Here is a 20,596-nt window from a genome sequence, read left to right on the forward strand (position 1 = left end):
ATCATTGAGTTTTAAAGTCCCACATGAAATATATTTTGGACATTTATGTAAAACTTATGTGTGAGAATTTTAGCTGAAGATTGAGAATACTGGGTTTATGGGGACACAGGCCTCCCTCTATCTTAAGCTATTCCATACTTACTTTACAACTTTCAGGTCACTGGGGAAACCTATATCATGTTGTCCTATGTTATTTAAAGATGCTACAACCATAAACAAGACGATTTTTGTTTTGCTTTTTTTTTCCTTTTACTAATTGTTGTGATAGCTGGGTGCTGGGTCATATACACGGTTGCCTGATATGAACAGACACCTGTCTTGAAAGGTGGATGGATGGATTAAGGACCACAGCTCAGGACCCAAAGGGCAGAGATGCAAAGTAGGCACACATTAGAATTAAACCTGTGACATGAGACTGCATAATATTGTTTCTTATTAAAGGCTTCAAGGAGTTTCCATATTTTCTACAAGTTAATCCTAGGCAATATCCTGACTCTTTCTGTACAGCACCAAATCACTTACTCTAATTATGTTCCATTTTCTCCTTGTGATTTGAAATCATCATGAAAACCTTTTATATACGCAGATTTATCTTTCCCTGGAAAATTACTACTACTGCCAAGAATCAAAAACTTCCAAAGCCTACTAGTAGTTCAGGAAATGTTAGGCCAGATTTTGTAATCATCTTAATTAAAGAACAAAGCTAAACAGCTAAATCAGGAAGTATTTAATAAAAGACAGATTACATTTAGACAAATACATGGTTACTTTTTTATTTGAAGAAAAAAAAGTATGTTTTAATAAATACTGCGGAAACATTTACCAAACAAACATACAAAGTGACTTCAACATTTAAAAAAATGCAACGAAAGTTCTGCTTTATAACAGTTATAACTTACTTTCTTTTTACAATATTTAAATACAGAAAGCACTTGCCAGCTATTTTGTAATACTGCCCAAAGCATAATGCTGCATCAATCAAAGCATATTATGTTGGTAAAATGTCTGTATTTCATGGGAAATGACTGGAATGGTATTTTCTTGCAGAGACAAAACAAAGTGCTTGTAAGACATAGAACTGAGTGTTGTAATCTCCTCTCCTGCCACAATTTAATGGGAGCACAGCTTCAACACTTCAAAAATGAAGCATTATCATTGGAAAGAAAGCTTGTTTTCAACAAGCACCAACAATAAATTGGTCAGATCTGGTTTCTTCTCTGAAAGAATCTCTAAAAGGAACTGGTCAAAAAATATCTGTAAATTATTTTAAATGCTGATTATTTTATATAACAACAGCAATCAAGTGTTGAACATGGACATTGGCCGAATCTGGTTAAGTGACGTTTAGCAATCACTCTCTAAAAATGCCCTAATATTTCATCAGAACTGATATATAATTTTCTGCTAGGAATTCTCTAAAGCTTGGGTAAGCAGATCTTTCTCTTATCAATGTTCATTTAAAGAAAGTGAAATAAACCAACAGATCATCAGATGTTGCCAATTTTGGAGATTCATCCCCAAATAATAGTCCTTCTGCTTCATATTTTTTGGTAACCTAATTCCAGACAGCTTTACTCACAAACTGTGCTTTCTGCTACTGTTCCTTCATTCATTACCTCTTCTCAAGAAAACAGTACCTACATTTATTCCCCCATGGATCATTCTATGACGTCAAACCAAGACACGTTTCATTTGACTTTGCATTTTTATCAATGATGGCAAAAAAAATCACACACTTTCTTTTCTAAACAGCCCACAAAAATATTACATTGAGCAATTTACCACTTTTTAATGACGATCACAATGATGAACAGAACCATCAGACTGAATAAAACTCGACACTTTTTTCTATTTGATCTACGTGATCTTTGTAGCGCTCGACTATGCATCTTGCAAGATGCAAAAGTCTTTCTTTAGAACCATCTCACTCAGCTATCTTCAGGAAGGCAAGATTTCAAAGCCTCATAAAGTTCTCCTCTGGATATCCCATGGGTCCTGATACAATTTCCATTTTAATGATGAGCTAGGAGGAAATTAGATCACATCCTCTAGAAAACTAAATGCTAAGGTCACAGTGCCAGTTCCCCAGTGAGGACGGTATATTAATATATACTTTTTGGAAGGGAGATTAAAACATTTAAGGATTAAATCAGAGATCCATGAATAGACTGTAACAACAACAACAAAAAAAACAAAAACAAAACAAAAATGCAAGCACCATTCAGAGTGTGATTCTTCTTCTTGGAGGTACTCGCATTTCGCTTCATCTCCTCCAGTCCATTTGTATCTCTTTTTTGGCATATTTTCAAGTCACATTTCAAAACTCTTCAATGTATTCACTTCTCATCACTCGGTCTACATGCCGAACCTAAGGACAGGATTCCAAAAAGACGAGTATCCTTCCAAATGCCTCCTAAGCCTCCGGTATGCATGACTTTGGCTGTGTGCCTTGTTCAGACTTCACCTTTTTGTTTTGCTGTTGCTGTTTTTTTACACTCAGTTCCCTTGTCTTCGTGAAGGTGACGAAAGACTCACATCACAGTACAGCTCTTCGCTTTGTCCTTTCGTAAGTCCGTAGCAACTGCCGAGAGTTCTGGTCTGCTAGGCATGTGTGAGATCCGCTTTGTGGCCCTCTGTGATTTGTTCCTCTTAACGTTTTTATTTGTCTTATTTACACATGCCAAAGTGGCAACGTGAAAAATGTCTCTGACGCTATTTTCTGACTGTAAAGCTGAGCATTCAATGTAAGTAGCTGCTCCAATCTGTTTGGCCATATTTGCCCCCTGAGAAGACAAGAAAGAATTAATCAGCGATAAGACTTTGGGGGAAAATTATAGTGTCTTCTAATATCACAAAATAACACTGCATTGCAAAATGTTTTCTAACAAGTTAACTGAATTTTCCAAGTGTTGTTGCAAAAAAAAAGTTTTTAATTTGAACTGCCTTAAGTATTACATCTTAAATATTTGCCGTCAAGATCCAGTCCTAAGATGCTCAACTATCATTACTCAGTGGATACTGCTAGAGCTTCCCATAGACACTAAAGAAGAATCTAATGTCACCAAGTCATTAATAAATAAGGGCCCTGATCATCAAATACTTAATATGAGGTGATTCAATGAAGTAAGAGAGGCTCTGAGGAGGTGATTCATCCTCACTATCAACTGTAACTAAGAGTAACTGGTTTCTTAGGTCTTTCAGGGTCACAGCAAAGAATAGGATTACTCAGCAAATCTTATTATTAGAATAAATCAGCTGAAGATCATGAACACACAGTCTGCATTTTCCACACAGCTCTGGCAGGGGCAATTTGGCCTCAAGAGCCTGTTCTAGCTCGTCGTGGGGCACTCAATTTCTCTTTTCTTCAGTGAAAATAGCACTCCAGACTAGTCAATAGATTGCACAAAAAACAGGAACAATAAATGGAATTTAAAATCAATTTTGAACTTTATGCGATTGTGCCTTAGAGCCAAAATAAGTCGAGAAAAGGAATAATACTATTAGGACATCTACTACTTCATGCAATACAAAATACGTAATTTCTGAGTGTGGACCATCCTACCAGTATACACAATAAGAAGCATGTGATCATCAATTAAAACGGCTTATTTGAATAACCAAATTTTTGTTAATTAGAAATGCCAGATAAAGACGACTGCAATATTTAAAATGATGAAAACTAAACAAAGTTCTAACTATTTCAACACGAACCCTTTCTAGAATCTGGCTGTGAATTTTAAGAGAATGAACTTCTGAAATTGATTATCCCTTCTAAATACTTGGGAGAAATGCCTGTAGAAATAATGAATCTCTAAAAGATGGTTTTATGGAGTGTTCTACTTTACTGGCAACAGCCTTTTCTAGTATGTTATTGTGCTGCTGAGGGTAAAATAAGATTATCTCTCTTAAAGACTATTACTGATTTTGACCACATTCTTCTTAAATCTATTTAACTTTAAACCCAGTGGAAGTTGCAGAGACATACAAGGGTAGCATATGATCAACTGTTTATGTATTCAAATATCACATGATTATTACAGTACTGAATGACAGACAGAGCATTTCACATTTCACAGTTGACCACTGGCTGAGCCTTTAGAAAAGCAGCTAATTTTTGCTTTATTTATCACAAGTGATATTCCATTTCTTTCACTTTTAAAAAAATTTCCTTTTGCACACTGACTACATACATACCTGGTCATATGACACTGGTGTCTGCCTGTGATTTGAGAGCTCTACTAATGTACTAACATCTGTCCGAAGATCAGATTTGCAGCCAACCAACAGCATTTTGGTGTTGGGACAAAACTCCTGGATTTCACCTTTCCACTGCGAGGAAAAAAAATGAAAAATTAACAGAGCGCTGGTGTCCAAATAATGAGAACAATTTCTTCACTGGCAGACACTAGAACTGAAAATCAAAAAAAGGCATTAAAAAGAGACTGTCACTTCAGATGACAATGCAAACTTGCATTTATCTCCTAAGTAGATATTAAATTTTACTACTTTTTAAAGTGGATCCATTAGGGAATGCTTATGTATATTATTACCAATTCTTCCTCTCTATGACTCATCTGTCCCTACTGCAAGAGACTTGTTGGGTGTTGTTGGAAGGTAGCTTCAACAATTTCTTAATTATTGGAGTATCTCTGAAATATAAAAGAGCCTTAAGAATAATTATATGTCCTAATGAGTGACTACATCTGCAGAAATGTTGAGCTGGTACTTCCCAGCTAGAAGGCTGGGAATAAGGAAAGCCAACACTAAGCACAGGTGTGTATTCACTGATTCCATCTGGAAATACTGAAGCATGCTACCATTTGCTGGAGGCTCTACTTAGGTACCTGAGATAAAGTTAATAAAACAGAATGTCCCACCTTCAAGGAGCTTCCATTTTAGTGGCTGAATCCACACAGACCATGACATTTGCAATAGACCATCTCTTGGGCTATCAGGAAGGCATCTGGTCCTACAGCTCATATGTTTTTGAGTTAGTTTTTAAGTTACATAAACTGTTAAATATTTCAATATGGTCTGATTTTGCTAGCTGTTTCGTGACCTAACAAGAATTTCTGGAACCTCCAGCAATGCCTGGTGGAGTATTCCAACTGTCCTCTTTAAGAGCAAGCAGATGACTTTTTGCAATTTCATTTCTTCAAGCTTCAGCTCCCTCAGGATGGGAGTCTGGGGTTCAGGGTGTTCACATAGCTCTCAGAGAAGGGGGACTAGAAGGCCGAGATGGAGAAGCATGCCTGACCCTCTCTGCCCACATTCACAAGTGTGTTAAGTGCTCTGCTCAATATTGTGGTGCTAACAAAGATGCTGAAGATCTAACTATGTCTTCCAGAAAGGAATTCACAGAATAGCAGGGGCGATGAAGTCATGTATATAAGTATAATACTAGATAAGAAGGACATCCTGCAAGAATAATTTAAAAGACCACTACAGGAGGCATCTCCAGATACAGAGGTGTACTTTGGGCAATGAACTCTAGTCCAAAGTACACCAGTGGATTAAAGGGAACAATACATGTCCCATAAGAGCCTGTTTTCTCCATTGATTGCTTCCTCCCTCTCTCCTTCCTTCCCTCCCTTCTTTCCTTCCTTCCATCCAGAATCACTTAGGACCATCTACCATGTGCTAGGTGGCACTGGAGTTAGAACTGGAAGATGAATTGAAAAAAGAATAAGAAATCTTTCCTTCTTTAAGTCACTCTAACCTCTTTGATATTCAAGGACTTAAAGGATTCAATTAATCAAGAACCACAGCAGGGGGTATCATGAGCTTCAAACCTCACATGAATATAAAACCAATCATTAATATCTACACGGCCAAAGTCACTATTCATTTGGTCTTAGAAGACAAAAGCAAAATAAAACAGGAGAAAGCCTTTTCATCATAAATTATGCATAAACTGATACTACAACATCAAGTCAAAACCCCAGCAAATAAGCAACCTCTTTTATCTACAGACAGAACTAGACATGTTGTTATGTTGTTCTTCAGCTGTGTAATGATTTTGGCCTCCCTCTGCATGTCTAGCAATTGTTTACAAGCATTAAAGACAGGAAAAGTGTATTCTTGCCTAAATCTGACAAACATTAGCATTAGCATTATTTGTGTTAGATATACATTACTCAAAATTGAAAGGAGTTAAAAAATGAAAAAAAGCCTTTGATCTATTAAGAAAGTCTTATTTCATTGAACTGTGTTTGTAATGTTTAGTAAAGACAGGGGGATGATTATACTTCAAACCCTAATTCCATAATGACACACAGCCAAGCAGTCATATATAACAGGAGAATGTAAACTAATAAAAATACACAAAATACAATCATATATAGTAGGAGAACATAAACTAATAAAAACACACAAAATACAAATTCCACTAAAAATGAAAACCAAAAACCAACCCAGGCTGACTACCTGGGTGTTTCTCTTTCTCAACTGCTACTCATACTTGATTGGCCACATAGGTTACACTCAGCTGACACTGCCTTGTTACCAGCCACATCCTGTGTCTAAGCCTTAGTGCATGGAGAAAAAGGGGGTGCTCCACCAAGGGTCGGATTCTGAAACCCCATAGTACTCATACCAGGGCTGAGAAAATAGCGAGTGGCTAATAAATGCTGATTCATATGCTAGCGTGAGTCACTGGAGGCCAACAAATGCCCCTCCCTCCCACTGACCTCCCTAGGACTTGTGACCCATCCTGCAGCAGCAACCCTGCCTCTTGACCATCCCTGGGTCCTTCCATCCAGAGCTTCCTCACGTCCCTTCTCCACCTACAGAACCTAACTTACCTTTGACTCCAGAAATCAGGTGTTTGTTATAATTCATAACATGTTTACAGCTATTATTTTTATTAGCATTTGACATACACCTGATCATAATTCACATTGTTCCATGTCTGGAACACCCCTCTATTCCTCCTATACTAGTTCCATTTCTGTTTCTCATTAATAACATTATAACTGAAACACAGCTTCTTTATTAAAATAGCTACTATTGCATTCACTTTGAAATCTGAACTGAGGTCAAATGTAATCTGTAAACCAAGGTGCAATCTGTCCGGTAAATGAAATAAGGAAGACATGAAATAAGGAAGGACTGAAAATAGTTGTGTTTGATGACTGTCATATCTATTTTCAGTTGTATCATTTTCTTCCAAAGGAAAAACATGGAGGTTCTTAAAGGGTATTTTGTTTCAGAGCTTTATGAAATAAAATTTCATCATCAAAACTAATGACGCGTTTGTGTGGAAACTCTGTTTTGGCGTGAGAGTGTACTTTCCAGTGTTTTATAATTAGAAAACATAAGACAGGGAATTAACTAGAGTCTTTGAACTCCTCAGCCAAGCACATGTCATTCCTCAGCACTTGCCTTTTTTAGGACACTGTCCAGAGTCTCTGGTCTACTGATGTCAAAGCAAATCAGCACGGCGTCCGAATCTGGGTAAGAGAGGGGACGGACGTTGTCATAGTAAGGAGAACCTGAGAAGAAACAAAGATGTACAAGTTTTCAGATGAAAATCCCCTTTGTCATGCATTAACTCTACCCTTTTGAGCTAAATCCCTTGACTGTCACACTGCAGCCCCAACCTTCCTTTGCCTAATTTTTGGAAAAGAATGCAAACAAACACACAAAAGGTGGGTTAGTAATAGTAATATATTTGTTCCTATCAGAAGATGAATAAGCCTCAATGCCTCTGACCTGAATTCAAGGGGAAGGTCAGGATCTTAAGGTGAAATGAGCCCAAAGGCACCTGGGTGAAGTTGGAAAGCCCCTGGGGCCAGGTTGCCTTGAGCGCAAATCTGTTTCTACCACTAAGTAACAGGGGCAGGCGAAGCTTTCAGACTCTGTGCCTCTGATTCTTCACTCACATATCTACCTGTGATTAAAATAAACCTAGGCAGTACCTGGCATTTAGTAAGTGATCAATAAGTACTGACTATGGTTATTATGGTTGTGTTGCCACTATTGTTAAAAGCTGAGTGGTAGCAAGCACCTTGAAGTTACTTCTTGGGAAAGACCCAAACTCAAGACCAGTCTGATAGAGAGATGGGGGTATACAGGTTCAGCAATGCAAGGGAACCACAGTAAAATACATCTGCGCCACCCTATCTCCAGATAAGCCATTGACCTTTGAGCTTGCTTACTTAAACTTATCCCCAAACCCTATACAGACTTTCTTCCTGTTACAACAAGAATGTAATAAATGTCATATTGGATCATGTCACTTTTTTACACTCTTTTACTCCCTTGAGAGTGACACTGAGTTATGATCCAAGGATCTTAACTTGAGTTAAATCCGGGGTACCCTAAAGGTTCAAGTCACCAGCCAATTCTTTTAACCACAGAACCTTCTAGTTGTTTAGGAAGTGTCTTCATTCCTTTAAGAATTCAGAAGGACAGGCAATTACATGAAGACAATAATCATAAAGTGGTATGACTATAAATCTAAACACAGCTTGTCAATTGCCACTTTTTTTAAGAAACTGTTTTTGGTATACTGACATTTCACAAGAATAACATGAAAATCTTTTCACCAGGCAAATATAGGCACACATATATATTTGATTCCAGAGTAGAGATAGAGAAAGAAAATCTAAACCACTAAACTCTTTTTGAAACCGTATTTCGTTTTGACATCACTTTCTATCTCTAGCAGAAAAACATGACATGTCGTTCCCTGATACATCAAAACCTCAATAGGCAAGGTCAGGATGAGAGAAAGACTAAAAAACAAGTTTTAAAATCATCTTTTGCATTTCTACCAAAACAAAACTTTTTAGGAGCCTGTTCTTCTGATCTAGAAGCTACTGTAGTAACCCTCATCAGGAATCAGGACCCTGATGCAGCAGAGGCTGACAACTGAAAGATATTTCCCCAAAGCTTGAAGGGTCTAGAGTTTAAGAAGTCAAGTCATTTTAAATAGTAAAGTATATTAGAATGAAACTGTCTCTGAAAATGACAAGCTGTGGGTACCTTTTCAGCCATTTAAAGAAATCTGAGGTTAAGAGAATAATTCACAAGTAGTTCCCTCATTTCAGCAATTTTGAGAGGCATCACAGATGAGATGGCTTAACACTATATGTGGATATTATTGGTATTACCATATCAGTTCTGTGAAGTTCAGACTTTCTCAATTGTAACCATTCCTGTTTCTGTGTCCAAAGTCTACCTTCAACACAGCTCCCTCCGTAAACATTTGGATATCGCTTTCCAAACAGGCAGAAAATTCCAGAACATAGGGTGGAAATCTAAATACTGGACATGTACGTGAGGGGTTCCCCTCTGCTTTTCAAAGTCAACAAGAAATGACCTGACCCCAGACACATAAAAGTCAGAAGTGCCAGCAAGTTAGGATGGTCAGAAGCCTAGGCAGGCTTCAGAAATTTCCTTTCTTGGAAATCACATCAGGGAAGACAACTCTCTCACTGTGGATACTTTCCAGCCTCCAGCAGAACTGAGCTTTAACGATGGGCATCTCCAGCTGCCTCGCTTTTTCAGGACATGTTGTAAGATATGAGAGGCCTCACTGCTTATCTCGTATCTAAGATTATATGACAATGTAGACCATCTTTTTCCAAATCCAAAAATTAGAAAAGGTGATTGAAGAAATACAAAGAGGCTAAAATAGTTTAATTAAAATTGGGACTACCAGGGAAACTCAGGGGAATGATTTCAACATTCAGGTCACCACGTGGCTGCAGAGAAACCATCGCCCCTCCCCTTTGTGGACCTCTTTTCCCTTCCCCCACCCATCTATGGCCACAAAGGGGATCTGGCTTTGTGTTCAGCCCTCTGTCACCGGCCAGAGAATCCTGCTTACTAAACTTAAGTGGGCCAGCTTCTGTGCTGAGTGGCTATACCCAAATACCTGCAAAATTTAGATTCTGGACTAATTTTAAAATGAAATAGATTTTCTCAAGTTAAACCGAATTGTCATGGAAGATGGTTTCTGCTTTCGTTTTTGTCTGGTTCAACAGTTTAAGTGAAAATACATATGTAGTATAAGGTTTCATGAGCAATAAAACCTCCATGCATGTGGAGGTAGAGGTAATTTTTAAGAGCTTAACAAGATCTAATTAGGAATGACACTTTGATCCCATCCTATTACTTCTGCTAATGAACAGTGCTGCTTTTAGATGAACAAGAATGTCCAGAGGTACTAATAAAACAGATCCCCACATTTATTAGTTATAGGTATAAAATATCTGACCACCAACAAGAGTAATTTGCCATTAAAAATAATAATTATATCATTATAGTTTTTGATAGGTTAAGGTTAAAATGTGTTTTCGATAGAAAAATCTATTGTTTCTGCTTTTTCACAGTAAAAAAAAGCTATTGTAGAACTATAAAAGCACTGTCCTACCAGGAAAGATCTAACAGTTCATCAGCTAAGTAAGATCTTCAGGTTTAAAAAAAAAAAAAATACTGCGTAGGTTTACAATGTTTACTCTGTGTTTAAGGACTTTGAATTCTTCCCTATTCAGCCCAAGCTTGCACTAAGGGAGTAAGGCGAGCAAAGCTGGAGAGCACATGGTGTAATCACAAGCATGCGTGGGATAACTCACAAGCCAAGAGAAAAGGAGGAGGAATTCCAGGAATGCTCCTGTGAAGTGAGAAGCAAGATGGGAGGCAGAAGTGACCCCAAAGGAAGGAGCCGATAGTAAGCCCATAAAGCAGGAGCAATACCTGCCCCTGACTGCTTTATCCCTCCAGAAATGTCTTACAATACCCTGTAAAGCCAAACAGCAAAAAAATGAACTCCTATGTTTTTTTCTTAAAGACGCATCTGAAATGCTTCCAGGGTGCCCACTGCAAAACTAAATACGACTTAAGAAAGAGAGCAGAACATTTTTTACTATGTAAGAAAGTATTAAACTTTAACTGCAATATAGAGTAGGTACTAATGTACGCGTGGTATGTACTCTAGCACCTAAGAATGTACTGCACTTAAAGTCCAATAAATCTAGGTACTGAGCTTTGCTTGTCAAATAAAACTTTCTCAGCATGTGGAATAGGCTTCATGCATATGGAAATTCTCAGATGCAGCATCTCTCTTTTACATGAAACTTAAGCCCACAGCACTGTTCTAAGGTCCTTCTAAGTAATCTACCAGACCTTCAAAGAGAAAACTTTAGAAAACTCTATACTGTAAAGAGAGAGAGAAAAAAAAAAAAAGCAAACTACACTACATACACAAAATGCGTCCACCCCACCCCCAAATATAGTTGAAGAACTTTTGCTGGGGTATAGATTGGAATAAGTTTACATTTGGGATTCTCTAAGTTGTTCAAGTTTGGCAAACATCAGCAAAACTCTAAAAGGCTTTTGAAATTTTAGGTCTACCCATCTTTGTCTTCATGATCACTAATTCTGAGTGAGAGCAAAATTTCCAGCCCAAGAATAGTCACCAAGCGCCTCACCCAGAAACTAATTCTTCAGACACATACCTGCCTGCTGAAGTCACCCTTTTGCAAAGATAGAACACACCATATATGTACATAATTAAATGTATATGTAAGAAGATTCATGCCCAAAAGGGAGGCTTTATGGAACTTTTTGCAAAATCAGCTCAAACACTGTGAGGGCTTTAGAGGAGTCTGAGAACAGACAACACTTCTTGTTGAATATTTCATAAATGTAATGTAACTTCTTTTACTGCAGCCTTAATTTGAAAAGCTTAACTTTCTCCTCTATAAGAAATCCCTATGAAGAACAATAAGTTAGGGATACTGCATATTTTTTTCAGAAAAAATATATTAACTTTTCTTTTCAGTGACCACCAATAGCACATCTGTACTGAACAGCAGCTAATATGTGAGGATGCTGAGACTGCATGATCTGCCCAATTATTACAAAACTGCATTTCCTCATGCCATCTCTAATCAGAGCGAAAGCTTTAAATTGACAGCAATCTCAAGAATGTGAATCAAGTCTGGGTAGAATTTTTGTATCTGACTCAGTACAAACTCTCTTTAACTCATTTTCCAAGTGTACTGTACTAAAAATACCATGCTCCCAAATATGCAGCCAACATTTTGTTTGTTTCTTCTATATATTCATATTAATAGGAATTATGAACAAATCTTATGGAAATTTGTGAGCATTTGTGTTGCTATAAAAATAGAATCTATATTTTCTATTTCCAGGGGCAATACAGATACATAGCCTGATAGAAAGTCGGCCAGGTAGAAATAAAATTGCTATTTTGGGGCTTTAACTAAAGCTTTAGCTTTAAACTCCTAACCTTATTGAGATAGTTAGAAATACATAAAAATAAAAGTATTTTACTGACAATGGAATATTGGTAAGTCGTAGAGCTTTAGGGATAAGAGTATACATGTACAATTTTTTTAAAAAATTGCATTATCATTCAGTAACAGATTGAAGTTTTTATGTTTCATATGATACTTAAGAGTCAGATTTTTTGGAGTGAGGTCCTAGAAGTAAATTTGCCTTTCCACATATTATGTCAACAAGCTCATTTTTCAAAACCAATGTGCATAACACCTGGTCAGACTTTTGAGGCAGCTTACATTCCACATCAATAAAATTTCTGTTTTGCCAAAGGGCACTCCGCAAAAGTTGCCAATATGTAGTAACTGAGAAGGACACCAGAAAATGACTGAGACACAGCTAATGCATTTGGCACAGCCCACCAGATACCATGAGCTAACTGGAGAAACTTTCCTTAGTGTTATATTTACATGCAAAAACCCCCCTGGATTAATGAGGAAACATCTGGTTATTTCAGGTGCCATCAGAATGACCAGTCTGGATGCCTCATTGAAATGTGCAATGTAGCAAGAAACCAGATTGGAAAAAACCCAGCACCACATGGGGTTAAAAAAAAAAAAAAAAAATCTAGAGACAGATGTAGACCTAGAAAGGGAATTCATACCTCCTCTTCCCTTTTCTGGGAGGTTCCATGGTTTAAACGGAAATCGTTGCATGATAGACAAATCTCTAAATGCAGTTTTCAATGTGTGAAAATTCAAGTTAAGAATTGAACCTGGTTTTGAAATCCTGAACACCTGGTTTTCTGCAGTGATGTTCTTGATATTCACATCACAAATATCCATGCTTCTTTGGGTGCTTTGTAAATTCTTAGCCTCTCCCTAATTTAAGTTGGAATTTTCAACTTTCAGAATCTTGTTTTCCCTGAAAGCCATTAAACGGAGGCATGTTTCCAAGTGGGAGGTATGTTAAAGGCATCTTAAGAATTGAGTCAACTTCTAGAGAAGGGAAAGAATTGTGGTGGGCTTTAATGAGCACTGAGTCATGAGTCAGAGGGCTGAAGCTGGCCATGTGGTCTTCAGTGACTCTTTAGATCTTGTTGCTGCTAGACAAATCCAGCTTTGGGTCCTGTGGGTATTCACAGAAGGATCCCAGGGGAAGAATTCCTTATCCTGTTCAAATTCCAATTCACGGGCATATCTTCTCCAATCTAAACTCCTGACACTTGATCTAGGCTCCTACTTTGATTTCTAAGTTACTTTGAGAAAGCCTGCGTGTTTTTAATTTTATGGTCACCTGTATTTTCACCACTTTTGTTTGCCCTGTCACCCTACCTAGACTGTGAATACCTTGAGGGCAGAAGCTGCTCCTGCCCAGCTCTGTACCCCGCTGCCGGGTCCCAAAGCATCTAGCAGAGTCTATGCACACAGAACACCCTAATACATGTTTACTGGCTTTATAATCATTCCTATATGTCCTACCCAGCTGTATTACTTTCTATGTTAGATCAAAAAAGGGGGGACCCAAGATCTCTTTTTAAGCAGCTTTTCTGGATTAATGATATACTAATCTCCAGTACTGACAAAACATTTCTATCCCTGTTAAGGAATATTTCATCAGAGTGCTTGTCACGAAGACAGTCTTCAAAACTTGATGTGTAAGCTATAAATATAACAATGTAGATAGACTTATGTTTATAGAAGTGTTTGTGCTCAAAGTAAGGCCATGAGGTAATTAAGATTTTTTTCTTTCCTCCCATTTCTTGTAAGTATAAAATTTAAAGAATACTACATTCTTTGTTAGTAATGCCAAACACTAATACAAGAAGGACTAACTTTAGCATTCAGGACCTAAAAGAAGCTTGTACCATGACAAGTTTCAAGAGTGTTCATGAGGCAATAGTATAGTTATTGTGGGTTATTTCAGCAGCTGAATTGAATATTTTAAAAGTAATAATGTGCCTTAAATAAAATGAGCTTTAACTTGCCTTGGTTAAAAGCTGGTATGAATGAGTATTACTCCCTAAATCACATGTGCTGAAACTACACTGCAATCAAATCTCTTTGGAAAAGATATGGTGATCCTCAAATGACTAAGTTTCTATTATTAGTAGGCATTTGGCTTCATGCTACAAATTGCTTCTATGCTTGGCAAATATCGCAGATTTTGAAGCACAAGATATTAAAACTACTTTGGTCTCACTTGCTTTAAAATATTGAAATCATTACCTATTGTTTTGCAGAAACTCATTGAGAGAATTTGAAAATCACTAGGAGCATTTCTACAGCTATTAATAAAAATGTTCATTTTATAATGAAAAAGGAATATTTCTCAGTAAAATGAAGAAATTATGGAGGTTATCTTTAAAAAATTCCCCCTTTTGATGATTCAGGCAGCATTTTTTTTTTTTAAAGTTTTGTTTACTTTTAGGGGGCTGGTGTACTTTAAGCAGTCATAAGAAATCAACTTGTGCCACCTGTGGTTGCTTTAACTGGTATGTGCAGTGGCAGGGGAGCTGTTTCCTACCTGAGGAGGACCTAGAGACTCTGGAAGCACTAAGGATGCCTGACAAGGGAAATACACTGCAAGCAGGTGGAACAGGGCAACTAAGTTCAAGAACTTGACAAAATTGGTCTCAACATAGGTTGGCAATGAGCTACACTAATCTGCCCACTGCCCCACCAGGACTGTATCCTTCTTAGGGGCAGGACCATGTTTTAATTAACACTGCCATCTCTAAGGCCTGACAGAGGGCCTGCTCATAGTAGATGGAGAAGGAAGGAAGAGAAGGAGGAAAAGAGAGAGAACGGAAGAAAAGGTTAAGTTTCTGTGCCTCAAAAGGTGGGAAATGAGTGATTTCCTTTCCTTTTGGTGCAAAGAGACGCCTTTCATCCCATTCATCCACTTTCACTACATGTTCTTTCCCACATCCAAGTTGGCAGTGTTTTGTCTCTGCATGATTACATGACTGCTGAGGGGAAAAATAGACCCCTTATGAGTTGTCCATGTTCAGAGGCCAGATAAGAGAACTGCTCCTGTCTCCTAAATGGGTGCCCCTCTGCTGGGAAGCTAAGTAGGACAGGAGTAGCATTCAAAGGACAAAGTTTGTGCTCTCTCTCCTCCTGTGTAAAAGTTAGGCATACCACTTTTTCCTATATAAATCTCTTTCACAGAGTTCTAGGAGGGAAGAAAAAAAAATCTAACATTTATGACTTTGCAGACTTGGCTTGGATCTTCTCACCAGAGTTAAATTGATAGCAGTGGGAAAAAATAAATTTATCAAGAGGCATAAGGCATATGGAATTGTTTTCACAACCTGAATTAAACAAATGTCTTAGTGGGCAAAGAAAATGTCAAACATTGTCAAAAAACAATCCTGTGCAGAAATTTGCCATTAAAAGCTCAGAATAAAATGGAAAGATGTTAAAGATACTTGAAATAATTAGTTGCTGATGCAATGGATCCTGCTATGTGTGTTTTACTCATGAATGACAAACCACTTTTGGTGGAAACAGGCTATTGTTAGAATTTATGCAGTGCTTGGTGACTGTTTAATTACCTAACATTTCACCTCACGAACAACAGAATGAAATTTGAAATAATTCCCTTATGCCTCTTCTTCCATTTTATATATCTAAATTCTAAGATTTCATCACTGAAAATGTTACAATAAAATATTTTTTATCACAGTTTTCAAACTTTTATATTTTAGTTAAACATGCATAGGTTTTTGTTTCATTAAATAAAAATACAGGTGATTATTTCACTACAGACTTCATTTCAGGCAATTATCTTTAATTTGGTGAAAGGCAATGTTTATAAAGTTGACATTCTTCATGCACAGGTAATTCAGTGGTAAGAAATGTCAAGGAACCTCATCTCCTTGGAAACTATGCATATCATTATTCATTTGTTCATTCATCAGATTTTATTGGATGACTATGTGTGCAAGACATTGTTATGTGTGCAGAGACTATGAACTGTAGAGTTTTGATGAAATACTTGAAAATATCTGAAGTGATATTTATCTGCACATTCGAAGGACAGCCTCCAACTATAAACTGCCCACATTTTGTTTGTTTTATTTTCTAGCCTTCAGAAAACAATGTGCCTTTTCTCTCCTAAAAAAAAGAAAAATCAATTTAGCCCTTTGGGCATCTAATCTAAAATCTCAGTTGGTGGTCCTGTGACTCTTGAGGCTTGAGACAAGAGATGTATAACCCAGCATTCCTCTAAGCCCACCCATTCCCCCTCCCTACCCAGATGAGTCTCATTCCTAAATCCACCAGGAAGCCTGGCTCTGCCCAGAATCTGGCTTGCTTTGTAGACTGTGAAAACCCCAGCATGGAATGCCAGATCCACTGGGACTAAGAGCAGACGCCAACTAACATCCTGGGAAACAAAAAGACTTGCCTGTCTCGCTGTACTAAAGCCAAGAAGTGTATAGCCAGGAGAGATCCTGCACATTATCTGGCTCAGTGTCCTCTTTTTACAGATGATGAAAAAGAGACACAGGGAAGTAGGGGATTTGCACACAGAAATCCGTGGTAATCAGAAGCTAAGATCTAAACACAATTTTGTATCGACAACTGTACCAGACCCACTGCCCCACGCCACACCTAAATAATTCCTACCATGCATTAGGTCCAAACAGGTTGGGGAGGGGAGAGGAAAGGGAGTACTGGTACTAATTATCGGTACCACACCAGCTGTCCTGTCTGTTGGGCATTAACAAATACCGTGATATGTCTGGATATTAGAGCCCATTAAGTACTAGGCTGTGTGATAATTCTGATCATACGAACTACTGAAATGAGAAGCCACTAGAATTCCGTCTATCAACACCTCTATAGTTTCGAGTCTGTGTGTGCAATCCCCAACACAAAACCCGCGAGGTTCTGCGGCCATTGTCGAAGCTCTAGGAAAAGCCTGACTCTCCTGCGAGAAGCAAAATCTGCCCTTCTAACTGCAGCAGTCTGGCACCGACCATGAGAGGCGCTCGTGCGAGACTCCTCGCTTGCCTTTGTGCAGGGACTGCCTCTGGCGACCCTGTCAGTCTGGTCCCTTCCTCTTGCTTTCTAATTCCTGGCGTCCCTCTGGGGCTCCAGAGGTTCAAGCCCAGGGTTGTGAGAAGCTCGCAGAATCACCTCCACGAAGCCACTCCCAGCTGAGCGCGGCTCCACCTCGGGGCTTCCCCGCCTGACAGCAAAATCTGCGTGTTGGCACTTGTGCGTTCCTCCTCGCTAGTTTCACCCCGGATTTGGCTTGGTGCACCAGCAGCCCAGCTCCCTGCTGAACTCCCAGCCCCAAGCGCAAGGCCTTTACCCTTCCTTCCCGGTGGCTCCTGCTCCTCCAGAAGCGACACCCTTCTTGGAAAAGGCCCTCCCTTGCTGCCCAGCACCGCTGGCCAGGGTGGCGGGTGACTAAGTCCCAGCCCGAGATTCCAGGTGGTGCCCCCGCCCCCGCCGCTCTTGACCCGGCCCAAACCCCTAACTCAGACGGGGGCTGGAAGGAAGCCTTCCCTCCGGCGGGGTACGTGGCCCTCCCTACCACCGCGCTACGCGCCAGGTAGGTGGGTGGGCGATGGGAAAGCAATAGCCCGGCCTTGAACTCCGGACCCTTGAAAATAACGCACCACGGCGCCAATAATTCAAGTGGACGGGAAGGTCAAAGGCTAATAGTGCTGCCCGCGGCCATGCAGGGAGGCGGAGGGTGATGCAATAGTGGTCAAGGGGGATTGGCGTGGTGAAGGGAAAACGGTGTGATCACTGGGGGGCGGACGAAGAGGAGGCTCGGTGCGGGCGGACTGCGGCGCGGAGGGGAGGCCCAGCGGCGGGCTGCCCGGCCCCTGCGCCACCCGCGCCGCCAGCGCATTCCTGGCAATAGGCGTCACGGGCGCGGCGGCTACCTGCGCTCAGTTACTCTCCCCCAAGCACGGAATCCGCACACAAGCGCGTCGCTTTGGGGATTTTCTCCCGCCTCCTACCACCGCATCCACTCCCCGCCTCCCAGCCAGCTAGCAGGTTAGATCCAGGAGGGGCGCCCGTTGGGAGCCAGGTGGTTCCGCGAAGCGCATCCACCACCCCCCGCATCGGGCCACCTTGGCTGCCTCGAGGCGACCCCAGCACTGCCCCACGAGCAGATCATGTCCGGCCACCCGGCCACGAGCGGCTTCAACCACGGGGTCACCATGCGGGCACACAGCGCCCTCCTCTCCCCACTGCCACCCCCCCTCACTGTCATCCCCCGCCCCCACCAAGGATAGAATTTACACCCAGCAGGGACTGTGGGAATCCCTCGGTGGGGGCAAACTTAATGGAGGAGAGCAGAGGGTTTGTGGCGCGCGGGGTCCCGAGTTCCGCTGCGCACGGTCCTACCCCCCCCCCCCCCGCGCCACGCGGTCCGACGGCTCTTACCCGAAGTGTCCCACAGGCTCAACTCTATTCTTTGTGTGTCGATTTCAAAGCTGGCCGTGTAATTCTCGAACACTGTAGGGACGTAATTCTGAACAAACAAAACGGACAGAAGAGGAAGGAAGGAGGGCAAAGAGGTTATCTTAAAATGCACGACAAACCACTGAACACCCTCTGAAGATCGCCCTCCCGCTTCCCAATTAAAAAAAAAAAAAAAAAAAGCAAAAACCGCACACATTAAACCACACACTAAACACACGGTCCCTTTCCCTAACCCCTGTATGACTGCGCACTCGCCCCAACCGGTTCTCGGAGGCTTGCCGACCCAAATCTCCCATCCCCAGGTTTTGCACACAGGAATGAACAAGTTTCTGGAGCCAACAGCCCCATGTGCAAGCGCGTCCCAACCCCTAAAGCTTCCAGCGCACTTTCCTTTTCCGACCACTCTAACCTGGCGGGGGAGGAAAGTAGGAAGGGTTCAGAAAGGCGACTTTAAAAAGGGAAAACGGGTGGAAGGGTTGGAACAAGGGACAGCCCACCTCGAGACGAGGATCCCCCAAGCCGCCCCCCTCGTCGAAGCCCCGGCCGGCCGCACTGACCTCGGGGAAGCAGTCCTTGGCGAAGACGTGCAGCAGCGCGGTTTTGCCACACTGGCTGTCTCCCACCACTACTATCTTGCACTTCACGTTCTGATTAGGATCCATGATCGATTTACTGGATAATTTCTGGCTGGCTCTTCTCTCCTTCATTGATGTTGCCTTATTTTCTCTTGGAACAGGAATTTTCTCTTAAGAAGAAAAAATATATATATATATATATATATATATATATATATATATTTCTCTGACTATAAAAAGCAGATATAAAAATAAATCGCAAGGCTAGTGGGAACCCCTCAAACGCAGCGCAGACGAGCAGGAGAGCTCACGGAGCAAGCTCGTTACTCCCTCCAACAAGTTTTATGCCTGACTCCACACCGCGCCTCCCAAGTCCAATTCCGATCCGACTGCTTTGTTTCACGCTCTCTGCGCGGCTTTATACGCCCGGCCTTCCAATCCTCTTCTTTCTCAATGAGAGAAGGAAACCGATCCGCCTCCTCCCCTTTTATGGAGCCTGGGAGCGAGCGTTGTCGCTTTGCTTGCGGAAAATGTAAGCGGTGCGCCCTCTAGGGTGCCTGTGCGGGATCTATTTCAGACCAAGGCTCTGGGACAGCTTCAAGACCCCAGAGATGCTTTGCTGACGAATGGAACCGTACAAGCCAGGAGGAGGTGGGGAACTGGTGTCTGTGCGTACTGATTTCAACTAGAATTCCTATAAAATGTTTTAGTAGGGGCTTACTTACAGAAGCCACATGAACATCTGTGAAAACAAAAGCATTTCCCCCCAAGTTGAAGCGTACTTATAAAACATAAGAACTAAATCTTGGGTGGGAAAGGGTTAAGTGTTTTTGTTGTTACTGTTTTTTAAGTTTGTATCGGGTACACAGGCCGTGGAACAATAGCTAAACTATGTTATTTCAGATGCAAGAACTGGCTTGCCTGGGTCGCAGTAACAGACTGGCTTCTGAAACCTGTCAGTGTCAGTTTCAGTTTCAGTGATTCAGGAGGAGGCAGAAAGGTTTTGAGGAGTGGGTAGAGGAGGTGGGAGGGGAAAAGAAAGAGAAGGGGACGATGCTCATAACTGAGTGACAAAGGCCATTGGAAACTCAGTCTTATTGCACCAGGGACCCAAATACACAACGTCGACCCAGTTAACCTCTCACCCTCCTCGCAGTGAGGAGATGGGGGTGAGTGAAGGGGGGATTCTGATACTGCCCTTTAATTCCTTTATCTTTAGCCCCCATCTCCCTGGAATCAAAGCACCTTAGACTGGACTCAGAAGGTACAGATATCCTTAGCTGAAAAATGCAGTTCCAACTCTCCAACCCTTCT

The 20,596-nt window shown here is 40.8% G+C and overlaps 1 protein-coding gene across 1 annotated transcript; it reads right to left on the reverse strand.

Moving 5' to 3' along the window:
- Nucleotides 1-890: 890 nt before the first annotated feature.
- RND3 (Rho family GTPase 3) lies at nt 891-19,430 on the reverse strand. Its single transcript, XM_063110020.1, has 5 exons — nt 19,265-19,430; nt 18,669-18,756; nt 7,384-7,493; nt 4,195-4,329; nt 891-2,783 (listed from the first exon to the last, which is right to left on the reverse strand). The coding sequence occupies exons 1-5, from the start codon at nt 19,412-19,414 to the stop codon at nt 2,532-2,534; spliced, it is 735 nt and encodes a 244-aa protein (XP_062966090.1). The 5' UTR covers nt 19,415-19,430; the 3' UTR covers nt 891-2,531.
- Between the last annotated feature and the right edge of the window lie 1,166 nt (nt 19,431-20,596).

The sequence above is a fragment of the Cynocephalus volans genome, chromosome 1 (assembly GCF_027409185.1).
Source record: "Cynocephalus volans isolate mCynVol1 chromosome 1, mCynVol1.pri, whole genome shotgun sequence".
Lineage (NCBI taxonomy): Eukaryota > Metazoa > Chordata > Mammalia > Dermoptera > Cynocephalidae > Cynocephalus > Cynocephalus volans.

Bases quoted from the DNA above. Each gene is read 5' to 3' on its own strand.
- RND3 (XM_063110020.1), bottom strand. From the start codon at position 19,414: ATGAAGGAGAGAAGAGCCAGCCAGAAATTATCCAGTAAATCGATCATG. The intron at 18,757-19,264 runs GTCAGTGCGGCC...TTGTTTGTTCAG, and splicing joins CCAAGGACTGCTTCCCCGAG to AATTACGTCCCTACAGTGTT. The intron at 2,784-4,194 runs GTATGTATGTAG...TTGTCTTCTCAG, and splicing joins CACCAGTGTCATATGACCAG to GGGGCAAATATGGCCAAACA.